The sequence below is a fragment of the Sinocyclocheilus grahami genome, unplaced genomic scaffold (genome assembly GCF_001515645.1).
Source record: "Sinocyclocheilus grahami isolate Dianchi unplaced genomic scaffold, SAMN03320097.WGS_v1.1 scaffold702.1, whole genome shotgun sequence".
Classification (NCBI taxonomy): Eukaryota; Metazoa; Chordata; class Actinopteri; order Cypriniformes; family Cyprinidae; genus Sinocyclocheilus; species Sinocyclocheilus grahami.
The window spans coordinates 412,884-435,962 of NW_015505881.1; the positions used below are offsets into that span (position 1 = coordinate 412,884).

General features: G+C 35.4%; 1 protein-coding gene across 1 annotated transcript in view; it reads right to left on the minus strand.

Annotated features, from left to right (window-relative positions):
• Nucleotides 1–2,727: 2,727 nt before the first annotated feature.
• The window catches only part of nsmaf (neutral sphingomyelinase (N-SMase) activation associated factor), a 35,177-nt gene continuing 14,825 nt past the window's right edge, over nt 2,728–23,079 (minus strand). The window contains exons 2-31 of the mRNA XM_016243848.1: nt 21,150–21,239; nt 20,113–20,191; nt 19,969–20,033; nt 19,805–19,841; nt 19,670–19,720; nt 19,433–19,504; nt 19,298–19,345; nt 19,150–19,202; nt 17,630–17,759; nt 17,456–17,527; nt 16,791–16,899; nt 15,619–15,795; nt 15,466–15,545; nt 15,286–15,376; nt 14,734–14,797; nt 14,601–14,652; nt 14,311–14,431; nt 11,529–11,660; nt 11,353–11,395; nt 11,049–11,209; nt 9,395–9,503; nt 9,230–9,288; nt 9,021–9,085; nt 6,665–6,732; nt 6,396–6,519; nt 5,953–6,036; nt 4,386–4,536; nt 4,171–4,273; nt 3,945–4,054; nt 2,728–3,183 (exon numbers count right to left, since the gene is read on the minus strand). Of these exons, the coding sequence (XP_016099334.1) occupies nt 3,089–3,183; nt 3,945–4,054; nt 4,171–4,273; nt 4,386–4,536; nt 5,953–6,036; nt 6,396–6,519; nt 6,665–6,732; nt 9,021–9,085; nt 9,230–9,288; nt 9,395–9,503; nt 11,049–11,209; nt 11,353–11,395; nt 11,529–11,660; nt 14,311–14,431; nt 14,601–14,652; nt 14,734–14,797; nt 15,286–15,376; nt 15,466–15,545; nt 15,619–15,795; nt 16,791–16,899; nt 17,456–17,527; nt 17,630–17,759; nt 19,150–19,202; nt 19,298–19,345; nt 19,433–19,504; nt 19,670–19,720; nt 19,805–19,841; nt 19,969–20,033; nt 20,113–20,191; nt 21,150–21,239 (2,695 nt within the window). The 3' untranslated portion in view covers nt 2,728–3,088. The remainder of the gene's footprint in view (nt 3,184–3,944; nt 4,055–4,170; nt 4,274–4,385; nt 4,537–5,952; nt 6,037–6,395; nt 6,520–6,664; nt 6,733–9,020; nt 9,086–9,229; nt 9,289–9,394; nt 9,504–11,048; nt 11,210–11,352; nt 11,396–11,528; nt 11,661–14,310; nt 14,432–14,600; nt 14,653–14,733; nt 14,798–15,285; nt 15,377–15,465; nt 15,546–15,618; nt 15,796–16,790; nt 16,900–17,455; nt 17,528–17,629; nt 17,760–19,149; nt 19,203–19,297; nt 19,346–19,432; nt 19,505–19,669; nt 19,721–19,804; nt 19,842–19,968; nt 20,034–20,112; nt 20,192–21,149; nt 21,240–23,079) is intronic.

The following is a 23,079-nucleotide window of genomic DNA, read 5'->3' on the forward strand; positions in this document are numbered from 1 at the left end:
GGGCAGATAGTATGCACATTGGGATGCAGGGTAAATGTCAGGACACCGGCCCGCCACGCTCAAGTTTGTTGACCCCTGCACTTGACCCTTCCTTTCCTTTCCCCTGCCAATTGTTCAGTTATATTATTGGAATAAAGTGACTAAGGCGGGTTGACTAGTCAATCAAACATTTTTACCTCCATTCAAAAGAATTAAGGTCAAGTTCACACAAGAATACCAAAGCGGTTATTCACCATTAACACTGGTGTCTATATACTTTTTGTCTTAATTTTGAAAAGTAGAGTACATTAGATGCCTTCACATTGATCTCAGTTTAAAGAGTGATTGAATTACTGGAACACTGAAAGAAACCTTATTTGAAATGCAGTGTTGTATGGCTTATGTACATACTAAAAATAGGTTTCTCACGCATATTTGATCCTTACTGATGTGAAAAAACCTACGTTAAAAAAAAAAAAAGGTTTTCTAAACTAGCCCAGTGTGAAAAATAACTATTTTAAAATCTCTTGGAGTCCAAGAGATTTTAAAATAACTATTTTAAAATCTCTTGGACTCCAAGTTCGAGTGCAACAAGATTAAGTGGCAAGACAATGATTCAAAGCATACGAGTACATTTGTTTATTTCTTTCTTAACACCAATCCAGCATCTATGGCTATATTCATGGCGAGAACCAGATAATCCATACACAAGTCTGGTATTTACACACACGTCCGGGGACAATTTAGAATGTTCGATTAACCTAACCTGCATGTCTTTGGGCTGTGGGAGGAAACCAGAGCACCCGGCGTAAACCCACGCAGACACAGGGAGAACAAGCAAACTCCATACGAGTAAGTCAACCTCTGAATGGCTCAAACCATTAGGGTTTAGGAGTGGCATGGTCAAAGTCTTGAACCCAACTGAGATCCTGGAACTAAAATGGGCAGTTCATGCTCAAAAACCCTCCAATGTGTGTGAAATAAAGCAGTTTTACGAAGAAGAGTGCCTAATTCATTGTAAAAGCTTCATAGTGCTATATAAATGAACACACCAAAGGAGAGTTTTAAACAATGTAAAAATATAATCAGAGTAATGATAGTTTTAATCGGCATCTGTGTATTTAGTCATGTTACTATTTATTACAAAAAAACAAAGAGGAGAGCTTTTAAAAGAAATAACTGTCCAGTATAACATAAACAGAGAAACAAAACAACATTTGTGCATTTGTAAAGACATTTTGGAATTCCAGGAGTTTTCTCCCAAGAGGCAATACAATACATAGTAAAAAAAAAAAAAAAAAAAAATTAAAACCAAAACCAAAAAAAAAATAAGCCCAAAACATGGTGGTGTATATACGCACACATAATCTATTACTTTTAATTTGAAAAAATACTAAAATACTAAAGAAATAGTAATATATTTGAATAATATGCACACATAGTATATAAGCACACACATGCACACTAACATAGCCAGTGAGTAGATGATAGTTTTAATCGGCATCTGTGTATTTAGTCATGTTACTATTTATTACAAAAAAACAAAGAGGAGAGCTTTTAAAAGAAATAACTGTCCAGTATAACATAAACAGAGAAACAAACAAACAACATTTGTGCATTTGTAAAGACATTTTGGAATTCCAGGAGTTTTCTCCCAAGAGGCAATACAATACATAGTAAAAAAAACAAAAAAAAACAAAACTGAAACCCAAAACGAACAGAAAATGAGTCCAATACATAAACCTAATATACTAAAACATGTAGTCCACACATAAAATGCCACTTTTTGTACTTAAAAGAATTATTCACCCAAAAATGAAAATTCTGTTATAATTTACTCACCCTCTTGTGGTTCCACATGCATTTCTTCATTTCTTTCTTCACAGAACACAAAAGATGATATTTTCTATAACACTGGAGCCAAACAACATTTGACCCCACTGAATTTCTTTGTACAGTATGTAGAAGAAAAAAAAAGTTAAGATTTTACCAAAATATATTCATTTGTGCTCCAAAGCATAAAGAAAGTTATACAGGTTTGGAAAAACATGGGGGATGATGGTTTTCATTTTTGACAGAACTATCCCTTTAATAACTTGTGAGCTCATTGAGGGTTTACATAATATTGCATAATCTTGTGATACTGATTTAATTTCTTTTTTTTTTTGTTCTTCACTGAAGAGAAAATTTTCAAAGCGTTGTAACATAAATAAGTGTATGAAATATAAAATTATGCATCCATAACCTGTTAAGACGTAACGCTATAGTTTATTATATTGCAGAATGTTTTACTCTAACTTTCACTTAAATATATTGTCATACATAACTTTTTTTTTATGTATATATTTTAGCTGAAGATGCAAGCATATTTAAGAGTGGGCATTAAAAGTAACGCTCAAGTTCAAACCATTAAAAACTAAGGCACATTAAAAAAAAAGAGCCCCATCAAATATCTATCACTCAAAAAGACTGCAGCAAACCTTCAGTACATCAAACATATACTATATATAACTACTTAATACTTCTGAACATTCCTCAGTCACCTATAATAAAGGTGTCAAGAGTTGATTGCAGAATTTCGTAAAATTTGCAAGCATGATGTATTATGATTTTTAATAAGTATGATTTGGCGGTTACATTTATCAAAAGCAATAATAATAACGACAATCATAATAACTGATTGTCTTTTATAAATCATATGAATTGTTGCTGTTTTTATGCATGTTTTGAAAGAGATTTGACATGCCAAATGTTATACATGTATAAAATTAAAAGAAAGAAAAAAAATCACTTAGCCAAATAGGACATCCATATCTTTTGGTAACATTCCAGTTACCAAACAGAGCTAGCGTTCAGATCTTAAAAAACAAAACCCGCTAAATAATAATGTAAAACTACACGGTGCTTACAGTTTTTAAAACCCTGCAATCTGTATAACCAACCTTATCATAAAACTTTGCCCAAATATATCAAACACATTGTCAAGATTTCTATTTTAGAGGATTTCAGTACTGTTCAAATTGTCCCATGAAATCACATGGTGAAAATGGACCTTTTTGGTCTGAAAAATGGCTGAATTGTTTTATCGAACATTATTGAAGTGTTACTGTTAATACTCCGGTTTCCAAAGAATGATCTGTTTGTCCACACCGCCCGTGATGATAGTACTGCATTGTCCATTCATCCACATACACGTGACTGCACCTGCATTAAAGATGCACAGTCAGGTTAATGTTTCAAAATCTGGAATGTTACCTACAAAGAGTGCTACATATACTAAAACTGTCAAAAAAATTGACTAACAAAATTTTACACTAAACAAAAATAGTATGCATTTTGACTAAATTCTAAGCCACTATCCTTAATCCAGAAAGAAAATCCCACTTTCCTCAAGCTATCCAAAACGGCAAACAATTAAGAGAATGTTGAGAGAGATTCCAATATTAAAAGAAAAAGATAAAACTAGCCCAGTGTAATTAAAATGTACATACAATATTTAGTGAGTACAATATTTATGTTTATGCATTTTTATTCAGAGTATCACATTGTTTGCTTAGCAATAAACTAATGTCCAACAATTGGAATTTGTTTTAAGTCAAAAATCTTGTACATCTCACATGAAGTGTGGGTGTGTGAGTTTCTGCCTATACAGAGCATTTAAAGGGATAGTTCACCCATCTTCGGAACACAAATTAAAATATTTTTGATGGAATCTGAGAGCTCTCTGACCCTCCATAGACAGCAAGGATATTACCACCATGATCAACGCACAGAAACATCAACTATCCCTTTCAAATGACTAAAGTCATGGCTCACACCAACATGAGTGACAATGGCAGTTGGTCAGACCAAAGGGGCATTTCCCAAAAGCAACTCAACAGTGTTCAACAGAAATTGCTACCATAGTCGACTATCGATAGTTTTGGGAAACGCACCCCTGGTCAGACTCACTGGTGTGTGTTTACCTGAGTGAGCAGGTATCTTGTGGATGACTTTACTGCTAAGGAGGTCCCATACATTGAGATCTCCTGACATCCCTCCAGACAACACAGTGTTACCATCCCAGCAGAAACACCTAAAAGGAGGAAAGTGATCTTTGGCTTAGAAAATATAGGAAGCGGTGCATGTTGATATAATATCTCCTTAACATGAAACACTGTGCAATATATATATTGTGTGTGTTCTGTTCACCTCTGCTCTTGCTCTGCATGTACAGTAGCGAGGAGCATGCCTGTCTGCACATCTGTAACCACCAAACACGAGTCCTCCCCAACACTCAGTACATGTCTGCTGTCTGAACACAGAAACAAAATGATACAAAATTACCCCTCAAAAAAACAAAAACAACAAAAGTCAAAGAGATCTTGATCAATTTTCTTACATAAATATGCATTACACGCACTCACCAGGACTGAAGGCCACCTGATGAATCTTTCCAGAATGGCAGGTCAGTTGATTTAGTGGGAGAGGGTTGGCAATGTCCCAAAGAGTAAGTGTTCCTTCTTTAGTACCCGTTGCCAAAAGTGTGCCAGCTGGGCTGAGATCTAAAGTATTTACCTGTAAATATGTATATACAATATATAAATTACATAAATGTTACATTTTTGACAAAATAATATAAAGGCACTTTTCTTCATTAGGGCACAACTAGAATCAGTTCACTCATAAATGTACAATTGAACAACAATTTGAAACAACAAATTTACAATTGATAAATGTTTTTGATAATTTATCACTTATTTAAAATTTGTGTACAACCCTACATGACTTACATTATTAAAAAACTAAACTCTCCCAAAATTGTGGCATGGAAATCATTTAGCCACTTTGTATAACATGGTGGGAAGACAAGCAAGTAATAACTTTTTACATAATGAATATGTCAGGCTCAACCAATTAACTCTGTTACCCAAGATCTTGTAATGTAAGCAAATATAACACTCAGAGCAGCTGAGTCCTTAGCCATCTTCAAGAATCGCTAAAAACACATCTCTTCCATCTTTATTTGACCCTCTAACTCTAGCATTTGCTATTCTAATTCTATTCTTTAAAAAAAATGCCCTTTTTAGACTTGCACTCTATTTACTAACTGCTTGTTTTTGTAAAAAAAAAAACGAACACTACCTTCTCTAATCTTTCTGTATTCTATATGTTTTCTTTTTATTTATTATACAATTAACAAAAGCAAAAAAGGCCTTAATAAAAAAAATACCTTGCTACGTGTACTGCGTTAAGCTAACTGAGACGTGTTATGGCACTTGTATATCATTGCTCTTTTATTGATTTAGATTGCTTCCATTGTCCTCATTTGTAAGTCACTTTGGATAAAAGTGTCTGCTAAATGACAATGTAAATGTAAATATAAATCAAACAATTACATTTTAGTTAAATTTATGGCAATTGTATTGCAATAACTAACCAACATTTAGTCCAACCTAGCTAGTATAACTACTGCGTGATAGCTTTATTTAAGCAAAATATGCAATCCTGCAATGCAATATGCAATGATTTGGGGCAAGTATGATGTAATTTAACGTACATGACTTCACCATCGGCTCAAAGATTATTAGTTTGCACGTTTTTCAGTAAATAAATAGCCTTTTTGCAGCTTGAATAAAGTTATATAGAGAAATCTAATAATAGATTCCTATTCCAGTTTTTTTCAAACATTGTTCAAACTCAATGGCACTTTGTTCAATTCTTAAAAATTACTTATTGTACGTGCTTATTGTCAGGTATGTGACTGGCTTTCGTCAACAGCGCTGCTTAGATGTCTCTGCTACAATTTGTTGTACAGTCTGGCATAAAAACAAATATCTGTGTATAGTAGGTTTATGAGACTTAACATTTAATTTGAAAAACGAAAGAGACTAAACTTTTACACCTCAGCTCTGAAAAGTGACAAAAATGAATAATCAGCTGTTTGACACAGTTGCCTATATTGCAGTTTTTTAAAGATTCCTCAGCACTAACCCCGGCCTCATGTTCAAATTCAGCAAGCAGGTCAAACTGAGTCCTTTTATTACTGGAGATGTCATCTGCTACACATTTCCAAATCTGTTGAAGTAAAACAGAGAAAGTAGGAAGTCAATTGAAACAGTGATTAACATAAAAATTGTTATTTATTTTGAAATAGGTTTAATCATTTGAACCATATAAAAGGAAAGATAAATTACAGATTTACAGATTTAACTTTACAGATTTCATAAGTTAAATTTCATGTCATGATCCTACTGAAATCAGCGATTTTTCTTTTCTTTTTTCTAGTTCACCAGAAATAAAAATGTTAATATAAAGGTTTATTTAAAACATTTAGTACCAAGTAAACAAGGTGTCCTTGGTAACTGTACAGTACATTCAGCTCTGCTCATAGAGTTAAAACTTAAAGCAAACTTGGCTAGATTAATTTAGAATACCTTCACAGTAGAATCCCAAGATGCTGTGTAAAGTTTGTCATCCCTCCAGCAAATATGACTAACTGCATCATCATGACCCATCAAAGTGTCTTGTCTTCTTCCATATGCTATTGAGTAAAAATATCTACAAAAAACAAGAAAGGGAACGAAGAGTAGGTGAACAGAAAAAAAGGGGCAAAAGAGTGATAAAAATGAGAGAAATTTAGAAATTTATTAAATTGATTACATATTTGTATGGATATGATTGTGGTTACTATATAAATGCTTACACGTTGTTGTCCCAGGAGGAGCATACCACAATCTTATCATCAGGCAGCATCAGACAGGAGGACAGTGCCTTAAGGGTAATTCGAGAGAAAAAAATTGTTTTAGTTAGATTTCATTCTAACCTGGCTGTGGTATAGAGTGACACCCAAAAAGATTTCATTCTAACCTGGCCGTGGTATAGAGTGACCCCCAAAAAGATTTAATTCTAACCTGGCCGTGGTATAGAGTGACCCCCAAAAAATATTTAAAACAACCTAAACATGCGTCATTATTTTTTAATAACACCTTTTTCAGAGTAACACAAAAACAGCATCTTCAGAAAGCTCGGTTTTTGCTGGACAAAAACACCATCTCAGAGTGGATGAAAGTGAAAATGAGAAAACTTATCCATATTAATGTGGACAGAGCCTGAGACACCTCAGATCATAGAGCTCTCTCTTAAAGAGTTGATCATCTGAATCAGATGTGTTAGATAGACATACAGTACAACATGTGCAGAGCAAAGATTCCTCACGAACAGGATTGAAAAGTGGCCCAGATGGGGGAATAAAAAACACTATTGTGTAATTTATTGTCTACTGCAATTAAATAGACTGATTTTTTTTTAAGTGCTGCTTAAGTTCAAATAACTTTTGGGGCCACTATGTTTACTACAATCTCTAGAAAGCAGGGGCGGATTTAGTGAATTGGGGGCCCCAGGCAAAATATAGGAATGGGGCCCTATACATTTGCACACATTTTCCTAGATCAACCTTGAGGTTCCATTTTGTTGTTTTCAGCGTAAGCCTGTGTGCAAAGTCTGTCTAATTCTAAACTTTAAAATACATTTATTTTTAGTTGTTTTAACTACAAATTTAAATAAAACTGAAAAAATAAGGCAATTATACATTTACACACCTAAAATACATATATCAAGCGCATGCTCACAGATGAGAACAAAACAGCATTGGATGAAGTGGATTAAAGCCCTGCACGGGTCTCAAATATAGGCCCTAGCCAGTCTTTTTCCCCCACAAACGCTTATTCTACTGTTTCAGCTATTAAAATAGTTCAGTTTTGTATGTAATGGAAAAGTGATTATATTTCGTTTCATTTTTTTATAAAGTAAATTTAGAAAAACATTTGGAGTATTTTTTGTTCGTTAAATGCAAGTTTTTTTTTTTTTTTTTTTTTTTAAGTAAAGGCCAGCGGCAGACAGTGAATTTCATCAAAGCCTATAGCCAATGTTTGATCAATTTAGCCTTCTCAAATCATCAGGACTTGCCTAAAATAAAATCTATATATAAAACAGTTCAAGTATATCACAATGTTAATTTAAATGTTTAATCTATATAAATGTGCATATCCAATAGTTTGCGGAGGAGTGGAAGCTGAAGCTCTGCAGGACCAGTGCGATCACTTGCATTTTTATCTAACAGTGTTAACAACTTAAAATACGCAGTCATTTTTGCTCATAAAGGTAAGAGTAATACATTATTCTAAACTGTAAAGGGGCTAGTTTTATCTGTGTGCACTCACAATATCAACAAAACGTTGTGCTTTTATAAAATAAAGAAAACAAACGCTTTCTGCCGTCTCGGTCTTGAACAGGAGCGCTTCACAATGATGAACCTAAACTCAGACATGATCAAAATATATAGAAAGCTTTAAATTACTACTTTAAAACGAAATAATTCAAATCGAAAATAGACTCCTAATAAAATAAACACTTTCATTATGTAATCCGTGCATTTCTCTCAAAAGGCACATCCAACTAGGAGATGGCGAGTCATTTTTTCATCACTATAATTGATGGAAGGCCCGATTATAATTTGCGTTTTATTTTATAATTCCGTACAGTTAAAAAATAAAACACTAATTATAATGGCATATATGAAAACTTTGTCCTATAATTGTATAGCTGCCTTTTCTGATTTAGCCAACAAATTAATTGTTGTATGCTAACCTGATCTCATGAAAGTGCGTATAGCACGGTTTTCTGCTTCTATTTGGCGTAATATTTCTATGCAGAAATTGACTTTGGCATGCAAAAGACTTATAAATTCATAATTAACGGCATGGGTTCAGTCGACAGAAATACGTGACACACAGGCCTATAATAACTGCTGAAATGTTTGCGGGGCAAATCTCAGATCAGTCCGAGCGCTCATGGTACTCACAGTGCATACAGCCGTACACCTGCAGGCGCCACAGACTCGGATGGTTGTCATGGTAATAAACACCGTAAACAGCAAACGTCCGCGCTTAATGCGCATATCCTATATGAAAAGCATTTTAGGGGGCCCTTGGCTTTTGGGGGCCCAAGGCGGTCGCCTACCTTTGCCTAATGGGTAAGTCCGCCCCTGTTAGAAAGCTTACCATGTTCGAGAAGGACATACTTCTTTGCAGTCCATTTTCTTTCGAGAACATCTTCAATGTGGAGTCTACGTAACGATAAAGGACATTTTTACTTATACTTCCTGTGAGAGGTGATCATTTAATCATTTAAGTTCTGAGGAATTAAACTCAGCTACTTTATAGGAATCTGTCATACACTAATGAGACTAAATAACTGATGAATTCCTAACCTTGAGAAGTTGAGAAGATGGAATCCCCACTGAGGGTCACAGCAATGCCCGTTACTGCTCTGCGGAACCAAAATAAAAGGGTCAAAAGTACATTTAAAAATCCAATATTAATCTTTGTTTTTCAAACATGCAATTACAAAGATAAGCTACTTAACAGATACTCACTCTTTGTGTATTTTGTGGCGAGACTGCGATGCAAGCTTGTTCATGTTGCTCCAGGCCATTTTCTTACTCTCCTCAGTCAGGTCCTCAAATGATTCCATACTTGGAGACGCTACACAAAACACTTTTGTTAGAAGGATTTTAGCATCAAAAATTGACACAATTTACAAAGAAAAATTACACTTTCAAAGTTTAATTAGCATATTCATAGTTCCACATATACTAAAAGTGGTCAGGGTGAAGAGTCACATTCAAGCCATTCTAAGGCATGAAAAAATTATTTTTATGATGAACAAAAGTAAAAATTCCCACTGCTATGATTGGATAACATCTTTGCTTATGAAATGAGTATTACAGTACATGTGCAACTCCCTTTGAACACATTTATTTCTTATGTTTTTACCATCACAAATGTTGAGATCAACCAATCTACATAAAGATATATTTATATTTCCTAACGGTGACTACTGAAATGTATTATCTTTAAAATTGCAATTTTGCTTAAATGAAGGGTTGAAAAAAATTATCACATCCTTGATTAAACTCAAAAAATCAGTACGTAGAATGTCCAACCATGCTGCTGCAGATTGCATTTTAACATGCGAGAGCAAATAGTCACTATTCATATATTTTGCCAGCTCTCTGCTTGTCATTTTCCTGATTTTTTCATATTTAAAAAGAAAAAACCCCACCACGAAATGAACACTCCAATTGATTATTTTAGGAACCTTGTTACAAGTCCATTCTTTTTTAGGACCATTTCAACTCTGCATAGCGAGAGACGGAAGCTGCGGTTGGATAAGGTCCATTTTCAGTGGTACTGGTACATTAGGCTGGAAAGAATGTTGTTTGATTATAAAGGAGAGAATTAGCACCGAGCCATTTCCCAGATGAACAGCTGGAAATTTGTTTGTGGTGAGTAGTTTAAGAATAGTTCAGGTCTTATTCAGATCTGATTATTTGTTTCCCCGATTGGAATCTGATTTAAGTCTGAAAACTCAAAGAGGTGTAGACCAGCAGTATATTATTTTCTGTTTGACTTGCATTAGCAACAACAGAACCTTGTTTGTGCAAAGAAATTGGTCAGACTGGAACGGATTTACAGGAATGCGATTTGAATAGGATTTCAAACAACATATGAATGGATTTGTACAAAATTGTATTTCATGTGATTTTTTTTTTCGTTTACACTCGCTAAATATGATCGGATTCCAATCGGACATGCACAAAAATCAGATTTGGACTGACAGTCTCAACAAAGCTTTAAACAACGCTTTATTGCTGCTTATTTGGTTAACGTTAAACAACTTATCTTTGATGCATCACTTGATACACCTACCGGTTGGCAAAGGTCACTGGTGCTTGTGTCGCCGGAAATCACCAGCTCTCCATTGAAAATGAATGGAATCATGTTGCTTAACTGCGGCAATAACAGGGCTTAACAGTATTTGTTTATGTTTTATGAAATACATTTGCTTGGCTTTTAATTTGAGTCGTGACCTAATGACCAAGGGAAAATGTGGGCCTCAAAGCCATATCAGTTGAAAACCATTGCAATGGAGCATAATTACTGTGCACACTGGTAGTACATACTTTAAAGTGAAAACTGAACTAACGCAAACACCATTAGAGCAGTATATGTGTGATTCTCTCGTACATGGTGAGAGCTCACTGCTGCTGAGGCTGGGGGTTCCTGACAGGTTGTGGAAGCGTGGAGTGATCCTCTGAGGATGAGGAGTGACAAAGAGTTGTCGTGGCGTTTGTCCAAACTCCAATATCTGAGTTAGCATGGCTATTTTCTGATCTGGGTCCTCAATACTGCAGAAACACAGACATACACACTGACAAATGTACACTGACAAATATAAATAACATACAAATTGGATCAAAAAGATATTCAGGCAGTCAAGTACAGTATGAGCTATTTAATTAGGGATATATTTTAATTTAATGAAGTTTACCTATCGCAGTCAACTCCTCCCTCATATGTTAATGGATGGAAAACTGTAATATAGTAAACGTCATTGTTTTTATTCACAATAAAATAATATCAATAACACACTAATCCTTCATACTTTAAAACACTGTTTTATAACTGAATATTTGACTGATGCCAATCTGCGTTTGTCTATTTTACCATTATGGGCAGCCACAGCTTCACTTCCCCTCTGTTTGTAGCCAAAAATCAGATCAATCCACTCGTGCAGGTGTTCAGACACATACTGACTCTCCAGTGCTAAACGCATTTTCTCCAAGAAGTCATCTGGATCTACATATGTACACAACACAGAGAAATATGAACAAAATATAAGACGTGATTTCATACATAGAGCTCCGAAGCAGGATGGGTGGCGTTTATTTGCACATGGCACCTGAGTTTCATTCATCCCAATATTGTAAAATAGTTTGAGGTATATAACTGGAGTCTTTACAAATGAGCTGAGTTGAATCAGGTGCGTTTAATAAGGAAGACTAAAATGTGCAGTGTTGGGGGTTCTCCGGGACCAGGATTGGGGACCACTGAGTTAGAGGATGCAGCAAGTTGACTCAAACTGCTATAATGCAGGTCATCATTTCACCGCTGGGATCCAGGCACTTCAATCAACTCTTTAAATGCCAAAAGCGCACTCAACTATACAGCGCATTCCTAAATATAGCAGTGCTCTCTATCATTTGATGCTGCCAAGATCAATATAAAAAGTGACATGGTTAACTGCGGCAAGCAGCTATGGCTGGGTTTAATGAATTAAATGCATTCTATAATGAGCTTAAAGGGGTCCTATTATGCTTTTTCACTTTTTCAACTTTAGTTAGTCTGTAATGTTGCTGTTTGAGCATAAAAAAAGATCTGCAAAGTTACAAAGCTCAAAGTCCAATTCAAAAGGAGATGTTTTATATAACAGAAATCACTTTTCAAAAACTACAACGAACGACTCGTTTGGACTACAATGCACATTTTCCGGGATTTGTGATATTACAAATATTGACGAATGGGACGAGACCTGGTTGAGCTGCACTTGAGAAGGCAACGAGTGTTATCACTATGTCGGAGACACGCTAGCTTTCCCAAGGCAGACGAACTTAGAGTGGTTACAATCATCCGGGTTTAAATCGTGCTCAAATTGATTTGATTTTGACGCAACATTTACACTGAAACTCGCAGGCGGCTATGGTAAGTAGGGATGGGCATATCGATCCTAAGTATCGATATATCGATACTGACGCGAGTATCGAAAGTATCGATACTCAAACTAAAAATATCGATACTAAGGTGTGTTTTATTTAACAGTGATTTTGTTTATTTAAAATAATAATAATAATAATAATGCGTACAAATGCATTGAATTGGACAAATAACTTTTGTTCGCAAGTAATTGTGTAGGATATAATTATTTTCCTGCTCATCTGAACACACACAAATGTTGCAAGACAGAACTAATCAATCAAAGAGAGCATTCACTCACTTCTAAAAGTGCATTCAAACAGGGCTGCATTTCCCAAAAGTATCATAAGAAAGCATTAAAGCTTTTGGGAACAGCAGCACTGAACAATGCTTATCAGAGGACAGAAAAAAACATATGTTTGAGTTATTTCACAATAAACAAATCGTAGCCTACATAGTTTGTACAATTACATTTATTTAAATTGAACGTTGAAAGATAATATAGATCATGTTCTATTCAGTAATGTTAATAGAAATCATACACTGTCAGAACAAAAAGGTTGCACTTTATGGATGCAACAGCCTGTCACTGGCAGTCCCTTATGATAATGAACCATGGTTTTACTAAAGTGACCGTAGTTCAACTGTAGTATTTGAATCATGTGTAAACAAAAACACATTTGAACCATGTGCAAACAAAAATATAACCTAATAAATTACAATTAAGGCGTATTGAATGTTAAAATGTGTTTTAAACAAAGTTAAGTGGTTATCATTACCCATTTTACTCTTAGTAATTTAATAATTTAATACATTTCATCATTTAAAAGTTTAGTTCAGAAGTATCGTATCGGTATCGATATCGACGATACTGCCTTGAAAAATATCGGTATCGTATCGAAAACAAAATAAGTGGTATCGCCCATCCCTAATGGTAAGGGGCATGACATTTCCCGACCAGGCGGCGAGTGCTGCCAATCACAGCACACACTGGCCCAGCTAACCAATCACAGCACATTTCGCACTTTAGAAGGCGGGCTTTCATTTGATACAGGAACTATTCGAGCCGTTCATGCCAGACTGGGGAGAGAGGTGTTGTAATAATGTAAAATATGTGAAAAATAATGTGCTTTTCGAACAACCTAGTATGAGAGCCTGTTCTAGTACACTCCCAAAACAAAATCAAGTCTTTGTAAAAGAGCATAATAGGACCCCTTTAATTTACATTAAAAGAAAGCAGATACACACATTGACATGAACAACAATGATTTGCTATTTCAGCACATTTAGCACTGGATGATTATCTTGATTAAATATTATTACTTTTCAGCTATGAGATTATATTCTGTAGATATCTCAATATCAACACTTTTCCAAATCAGAAGGACTATAATTTTAAAGAAATATATATTTTTAGACTATTTTAGAGTTAATGCAAGAACTACAAATATACTATACTAGATTACACTAGATTAAATTAATACAAGATTAAATGAAAAAATGCGCATCTTTTTTAGTGAATTTAATTTAATTATTTTTTAACCATTCCTTGCAAATTTTTTCGACTGATTTGTGGAAATTAATCAGACTTGACAATTTTGATACAGACCAATACACAGGCTGAACCAACGACTTTCAAAACTTCCACTGTTGTTTAAAGCACAAGATGAGGACGTGAAATTATTTTTTAATTAAATTTAACTTGGAAAAAAAAAATTGGAAAAAAAGTGAGAAGGACACAAGAAAGAGTGAGCACCTGATGCCCAATGAGGAAGTTCAACATTTTCAACTCTGCCTCCTCCCTGCCTCCTGCCCAGATTCAAACCAAGCAGATTCTTCAGAAAACTGCTATCACTTCCATAGAACTCAGGAATCAGCTGTATATACACCGATACAAACACACCAAGTACTTTAACTGCATGACCTACAATTGGACTGGTTCACAACATAGTCAATTTTACCACACTAAATTATTTATTATTAACAAAAAAAAATACAGGTTTGCAATACAATAGAAAGGCAGGACATTAAATTCGGAAAACTCACCTCTTTGAAATCTGTGCCTCCCTCTAAACAATTCTTCCACGTCTCACCAACACTGCATACACAAATACACATTAATGTAAGCAAATGTTTTTTCAGTATGTGTGTGTGTTTGTTTGCTGGTGTGTGCAAATACCTGTTGAACATTCTGTCTGCCTGATCAAATCGTCCATTCTGTAGGCAAAGCATGTGCTCTGGAGCTGCAGGAAGGCAAAAGACATGTCATCAAACAATGCAGCATACAAAAGCTATCACTAAGTGCATATTCAGATCTATAGATTGCATGCTTTGTTCTGAAACATTGACATTAATTATTATAATGGTGTTTTCTCCTTCGGTTTGCTTTCACAAGGCAACATTTCAAAGCTACCAAAGTTTATGCAAGTCACATGCAAGTAAAACCACAATTTCACTGGCCAGAGCGCACCTGTTTATGTTCCAGGACTCCACTCATAACCATCGAGACGGATTGTTTATATATTCATTTATGTTTTTAATGCCATATCAGCAACAATGGCTATAATCATGGCAACATTAAATTGACAAATTAGCTTGAATTTACATGCTCAAATATAGACAATAGATGCCCTCATCTCTTGTATCAATTCCACCTAAATCGGTATAGAGAGGTCATCCATTAAATAAATGAATACTGCTACAGAAGCATAAAGCTGAAACAAATCCTTACCAACTCTGACAAGGTAGAAAAGCACATATCCAGGTGATGAATAATGACTGCCATACATAAAACGAGTCTCAGGCATGTCTCTGTAGCGTTCCTGTAGCACGCACACACAAGAGATTTTTATATGATGATAAGGAACATCGGAATATTAAAAAGGCTGTCTGTGACTACTGGATTTCTCACCAATAATCTCTCCAGTCTCTCGGTGTTCAAAGCTCCAATTGGTTTACTGAGATCTCGAAATGAAGCCGGGTTCAGCAAATCTGAAAACGAGATATTTTTTAGCATGAGCGTGTGTTCTCAGGTGTGTGTCTGTGGGAGTCGAGGGAGACTGACCCATCTGTGTGCTGCTGTAGTCACTGATGACCCAGGGGAACACTGGATACTGGGATAGGTCATTCACACTGCGGTCTGCTAAATTGTTTAGATGAAGTAGGTACTGATAGTTGGAGATGTAACCTCTCTGCCACTGCAGCATGTAGCTCTCCGCTGTGCACTCCGCTATATGGTTTTCTACATCACATACACACAGATCTTCAGTAAATACAATGCGTTTAAACTGGAATGTACATACTCACAAATTCATTTTGTTCTAGACCCTGCTGGAAAACCAAGATCTGGTTTTTGGAACATAGTTGCTATTACATGATTTTTAGGTCTGTCTGGTAGAACAGGTCCCACTTCTGCTCCTGGAGACCAACTTCATGCTCTGTTCAAGTCATACTTACAAGTTAAATAACAGGAATTCCACTACAATATCATAATTAAGAGGGGGATTTTATTTAACTCCCAACCTTCTGAGTTGGGGGTGTGTCAATTAAAGTCAATGAATGTTGACTGTACTCTTTATTTTGTTGACATTTTGTGTACTATTAATGAAGAAAAAACACTAATGGTTGGTTTGAAGTGACAGGCTTATGCAACCAAACTACATTTACAAAATACATCTTAACCATAAAGTTGCTTTACTACCCAATGCTCAAATGATGAAAAAATTCAGCCTAAGTTAGACCTTTATATACAGGATAATACAGTTATCCTTTATATATAACCTTTATACATTGAGGCTAATACTGACAGGGCTGGCTGTCACACGTTTTACTCAATCAAATATTTTAGAAAGGTTTTTTTTTTTGGCTATTAAAAAACACTAAATATTTCTCAGCAAAAAAAAAAAAAAAAAGACTATGGTGGGTAATTCTGCTGTTTACTGACACTGATTTGTAAAACAAAACAGAATTCATGAAATGGCAAAAATTGAAAAGTTAACGAAAAACACCAAACCACTATTTTAATAAAATTACAATCAATTTTTTTGGATTCAAATGTGGTTTTATTATGTTCACTACTGCGTTTACCCAACAACTATTTCAAAAATATGATAATTTTCTAATTTTATATATAAACAACACCACTGCTAAACACCCCTATATTTACAGAAATACAGTCCATGTGACAACCTCCCAGTGAACCCTAGATTAATACACACACATAAAAATAAAGCCTACCAAGGAAAGTTGCAATGTAGTAGTAAAGCTCATCTCTTTCTTTAGTACTGTAGAACATCAGGTAGATATCCGAGCACAGATCATTCTCTGTGCAGAACACCTCAAGGCCCTTAACACACACACACAGTAAATACACATAAATTCACATATAAATGCATCTCTGCAAATTATATCATTGTTTTTGTGTGTAAATACCATAACAGACACAAAACTAGAGAACAAATAAATAAATGAAGAACATCAAATAAACACTCACCAAAGGTCTCAACCCATGTCTCCGTTTGTAGATGCGTCTTACACTATGTAACCCAATCTGCACCACTAAATCCTTTTAGAAATACAGAAACACACATAAGAACTGCAGTGAAGGAACTGCACAGATGATAAAAAGATATGTGCCAAGGAAAGTTGCAATGTAGTAGTAAAGCTCATCTCTTTCTTTAGTACTGTAGAACATCAGGTAGATATCAGAGCACAGATCATTCTCTGTGCAGAACACCTCAAGGCCCTTAACACACACACACACACACACACAGTAAATACACATAAATTCACATATAAATGCATCTCTGCAAATTATATCATTGTTTTTGTGTGTAAATACCATAACAGACACAAAACTAGAGAACAAATAAATAAATGAAGAACATCAAATAAACACTCACCAAAGGTCTCAACCCATGTCTCCGTTTGTAGATGCGTCTTACACTATGTAACCCAATCTGCACCACTAAATCCTTTTAGAAATACAGAAACACACATAAGAACTGCAGTGAAGGAACTGCACAGATGATAAAAAGAAATGTGCCAAAGAAAGCATGGCTTGCACAAAAACTCACAGGATAGCTGTTCATAGGCTGGAAGTAAAGATTGCAATCAGTGATGCAAACGTGACCAGCGTTTGTCACCAAAGGAGAAACCATTTCTGCCACACACTCCATGTGTGGGTTTTCTGTTACATGCTGAAAACTGCACACACAAACATTATAATTAATCCATCTTTCTACTAGACCACAGTTCTGAAATAACAGAGGTTTGGGGTCTGTTAACTCTCTGAATACTGCAACCTAATAATATTGGAAAGACATATACTACCGTTCAATGTTTATTTTGGTTGTGGTCGCATCGGAGCCGTAACGCGCCTCAGACACGTGCAGTGTACATGAGGGTTTATGCTCACCAAGGCTGCATTTATTTTGGTAAAAATAATATTACTACAATTTAAAAGAACTGTTTTCGGTTACACTTTATTTCGATAGTCCACTTTCGACATTCTACTAACTATAAGTAACTTTGTAACTACATGTCAACTAATTCTCATTCATTTGCAACAACATGTCTACTAACTCTCAGAGTAGACTGTTAGGGTAGGTTTAGGGTTAGAAGAATAAGTTGACAAAGAAAGTGTTAGAAGATATTAAGCAGACAGTCTACTAATACTCTACTAACTGCTAGTTGACATGTAGTTGCAAAGTTACTTACTGTTAATAGAATGTCTAAAGTGGACTATCGAAATAAAGTGTTACCCTGTTTTCTACAGTAGTGTCCAAAATGATGAGAACACTAGTATTTTCACCAGCTAAAAATGGTTTTAAATCAGTTATTTCTATCTTTTGCTGTAGTGTGTCAGTAGGAAGTATCAGTCTACAACATTTCCAAACATTCATTTTGCCATTAATTGTAATAATCCAGTGAGATTGCTGTTTGCACAAGGAGTCTGACAACAGTCAGTGCTCCACACAGAGATCTGATCTCATCATCATCCAGTCTGTCTGGAATGACATGAAGAAACAGAACAATCTGAGACTGACTAAATCCAGAAGAACTGTGGCAACGTCTCCAAGATACTTCAAGAAACCTATAAAGCTACCTGAAAAACTATGCTCGATTGCACCAAGGGCAAAAGCTTTAAACACAAAGGATGGTCACACCAAATGATAGAATGACCAAATAATAGAAGTTAATTGATAAAGAAAATCTATTCATGACATTATTTTTGACAGCATCCTCATCAAGTGCCTAAAACGTTTAACAGTACTGTAGCTTTGCAGGGAGGTTTCTTGAAGCATCTTGGAGCCACAGTATTATTATTATTACATTTCTGCAGAATGCTTTGAATATAAAGTTTTTAAAAAACAGCATCAAATTAATGCATCCTTGTGAATAAAAGTAAAACATTTTCTTGCTTTCTTTCTTTAAAAAAAAAACAAAAACAAAAAAAAGCACAACTCTCTTACTGATCCCAAACTTTTGAATGGTAGTGTATGTACTCCTTATGAACTATTTTGTATGCGGTGTGAAACTCTGAGATCATCAACAACTGAATAAATGAATGATTATGATCCTTGTTGGTTCTTACCTGTTTTTATCAAAACATGTTCTTGCTAACCTGGACTGCAGTATAGCTGCAACCTTCAGCAGAAAAACAGATCAGACACAGATCACCCATAAATATTCAAAAAAGGAAGCAAATTATGATTAATGGAAATTTGTTTAATGTTACTGACCATTGCTGTCTGGTCACCCTGCTTATCCAGACAGGATGCTCTGTGTAACTGCAAAAATTGCCAAATTACTTAAACAAGATGAAAGACCCAATGAAAATCAGAAATCTCAACAAAAAGGAAAACCTATTGGCAAACCTGTAATAACATCTGAACAACATCCTCTGTTTTTCCCGGCACCTCCAATTGGAATGTGACCTTTTTCTCTCCCTAACATGCATCAATCAATCAATAAATAAAAAATTAATAAATATTATGTCTTGAAATTTGCCGAAACTCTAATAAACAACAGATGAAAATATCAACGTTGTAAATATTTGTTCCCCACCCACTTCTCATCTATCTTGGACAGAGACAGAAAAAAAATGAACTCACCCTTTCATATTTATATGGAGCAACCACATTTTCTTCTTTAATTAGATAAATCTGAGGGGGAAAAAATTAATAAAACCTGAAACGTATAAGACTACAGATATGAAAGAATTAAGAGGAACTGTGAGGCACACTCACCTGCTTGGTTTCTATAAGAATACAGGCAGGTTTACTTCTGCAAACACACATAAAAAGGAATTGAAAAAGAAAAGAATTAAAACTATATCAATGCAAAATTGCACTAAACCCGAATACATCAAACAAAACAAATGATTTTTGTGAACATTAATCATCAGTATTACTCTATGAATGGGTTGTGGGCCGTTTCCTCCACTGCTCCTATTCCTTTGCAGTCTTTCAGAAGAATCTGCAAGAAATACATTTTCTTATTGTAGAACAAGAAAAACAGCAACTAAGCCTGGTGATAAATAATATGAAGATAATACCTTTAAAATAGGCTTAACAGCATCATCAGGTTCAAAAATGATTGATTTGGAACAGATTTTTAGCGAGCCACTAGTTCGTCTGTGTATAAAAAGAGATATTAAAAAAAGAGTTATTAAAAAGTCATCAAAGACTATATTTGTTTAGTGACAAATTCTGACTCATACAGAGGAGGGGAAGAATTTCAGCAAACAATGAAACAGCTTTGTGTATTCTCAACACAGAACTATTGTAAGGGTTCAGAAGATCTATAATGTACCATAAAAGTTATATCATACTACATACTATGATGCTTTCTATCAGAACAAGTCAAGTCTTCTATGGAAAAAAAAAAACATCTCAGACAATCCACTTTTGTTTTCCGTGGAGAGAAAAATCATATGAAGACAAAACGAGGGTGAGTAAATGATGACAAAAGTTAAATTTTTGTTTGAACTACTCTTATAAACTAACTAAGGTGTGAACTGGGGGTGGGATCAATGAATTATGAAATATGCCTTCACATAAGGGTTCAAGGAATCATCAATAAAAACGCATCCTGCTATACACCCAATTTCTTATAGTTTCAAAAATGAACATGATGCCAATGAATCACGTTCAGTCTCTTGTTTGTTGTGTCTGTGTTTTGGTCAATGCACACCTGTGACACTATGGAATGTGAACACGAGTGTAGGTAAACATATGTGAAAAAGTTAGATCTGCAACAGCTCCGGCTCTCTGATGTGGGATGTGTCCAAATACCTCGTCTCATTTAGTTCACTCCTTGCTGGTATCGTGCACTTAACTGCCATGCACTGAATAGGGATCAGTAAATGAGTGAACAAGTAAACGATTTCAGACACATCAACAGAGTCAACAAGAATCGATTCCTGTTTTACAATTGACTCTGGCACAAGGGCTATTCAAAATCAAGGAATCAACCTTTTTGGAGTCGACTCCCCATCACTAGACAAACATACAGCCAAGCAGTTCGGTGTCATATTCTGAAAACATATTGCATTTCCCAAATAAATTATTCAAGATCAGTTAGTTAGCTCACCTGTTTGCCTCCGGACCTCTTCCGGTCAGATTATATGCAGTGTGCTGTTCAAAATAATGTTCCTCCAGATCCAGCAGCAGCAGCGAAAATCTGCACATAAACATAACAATTGGCAAAGGTTTAAAATGTTTTTCTCCATTGTCCAAAGTGATATATTTCTAAAGGAATGTGTAAAGGTTACAAAAACCCTACTTCTTGTTTTTCAATAGGAGTTTTAAAAATGTTAAAGGTTTACTTTAAATAATCTTTTAGTGTTTTGCAGGTATCTTATGATGCCGTTGGACATCTATCCTGTATTATTGGCAACTGTGTTTTAAGATCTATTTTTTGATGTTATGTTGGAATCCTATAATAGTCCAGGTGATATGCGAAATTTTTTTTCACTTTTTCATAAAAGCATGAAACTTGGTACACTTGTACAGTTTGCAGCCATGAACATTTTTAGCAATGGAGCCATCGCAAAATGCCTCGTGGTTGCCATGGCAGCCATTTAACTTTCCTCTATTACCAAATTATGTATTTTATATTATACCTCCTGAACCAAACATGATAGCACAGAAAAGGTGATGTCTACCCCTATGTTTTTATAGTCAAGGATTACAGTGATATCATATACAACAACAAACTGTTAAGGTAAATAGTTAATGGTGAATTCAGTGACGTCGTGATAAGAACTACAATGAAATCACAGTATCTGAGAAGATGCAGAATGAAATTTCAAGCATATTTACTGTAAACTTAATTTACAATCATCCTCTGGGGACAGAGTTGCCTATTATGTTAGTATCCACAAGGGGGAAGCATTTATTTCAGGTGATACATCCAAAGTCCCTTTAAGCCAAGTCATGTCACTCGGCGGCCATCTTTGAAACGCCTCTCAGGCATGCAAGTGAAGCTCCTATCTCTTTGAATTGGGAAACATCAAATTCTCCAAAACTGTTCGCCAAGCTTACGATTACATTTCATATTTGAAATGAACAATAAAATCTGACAACATTGGTCTCATAAATGTTGTTTCTTTTGCTCAAAGTGTCAAAAAAAGCGTATTTTTTCAAGCTAGACCAGCCAGTGTGTATGTGCAGTCCTAAGCGCGCATCTCAGAACACTGATTGTTTCTATAGCAACCTGGACTTCTAACGGCAGCTACAGTGACACAATGACTTTACCGAATAGCGATTGGCTCTTTTACTCAGAAGGTGGGGCTTCCTTCAATAGAGCAGCCATATTGAGCGTTGCATTTTTCCCCCATTCAAAACTATACGAGTGACACGTCTTGGGTTTTCTACAGTCTTTGATACTTCTCAGTGCAGCGTTCCTTCTTGATGAGCTGTCACTCTGTCACCTTGCTAACAGTCAACACTCTGCCTGACTCTATATTTACTAATTTAGCAGACACTTTTATCCAAAGTGACTTACAATTGAGGAATACAACATGCGATTCATCATAAAGAGGCAAATAAACACAGGAAATGATCGTAATACAAAGTTTGAAAAGCTAGAACAGGGAGGGATTAATGAAAGTGAAAGTGAAGGTTCTTTTAATTAAATTAGGATGCAGTCAAATGATGATGAAAGAGAGATGAGTTTTACAGCTGTCGCTTGAAATTGTCAAGGATTTGTTCGAGCCCGGAACAATAAATGAAAATGTTCTGGAAAGTGATTTTGTGCCTCTTTGTGATGGTACCATGAGGCGGTGCTCACTTGTAGATCTCAGGCTTCTGGAGGGGATGTAGATTCGTAAGAGTGTGTGGAAGTAGGAGGGTGCTGAGCCTGTAGCTGTTCTTTCTTTATGCAATCATCAATATCTTGAACTTGAGGCGAGCCGCAACGGTAGCCAGTGCACGGAGAAAAAGAGAGGTGTGATGTGGGCCCTTTTGGGCTTGTTGAAGAAGATCAACCATGCTGCTGCAATTCGAATCATTTGTAGAGG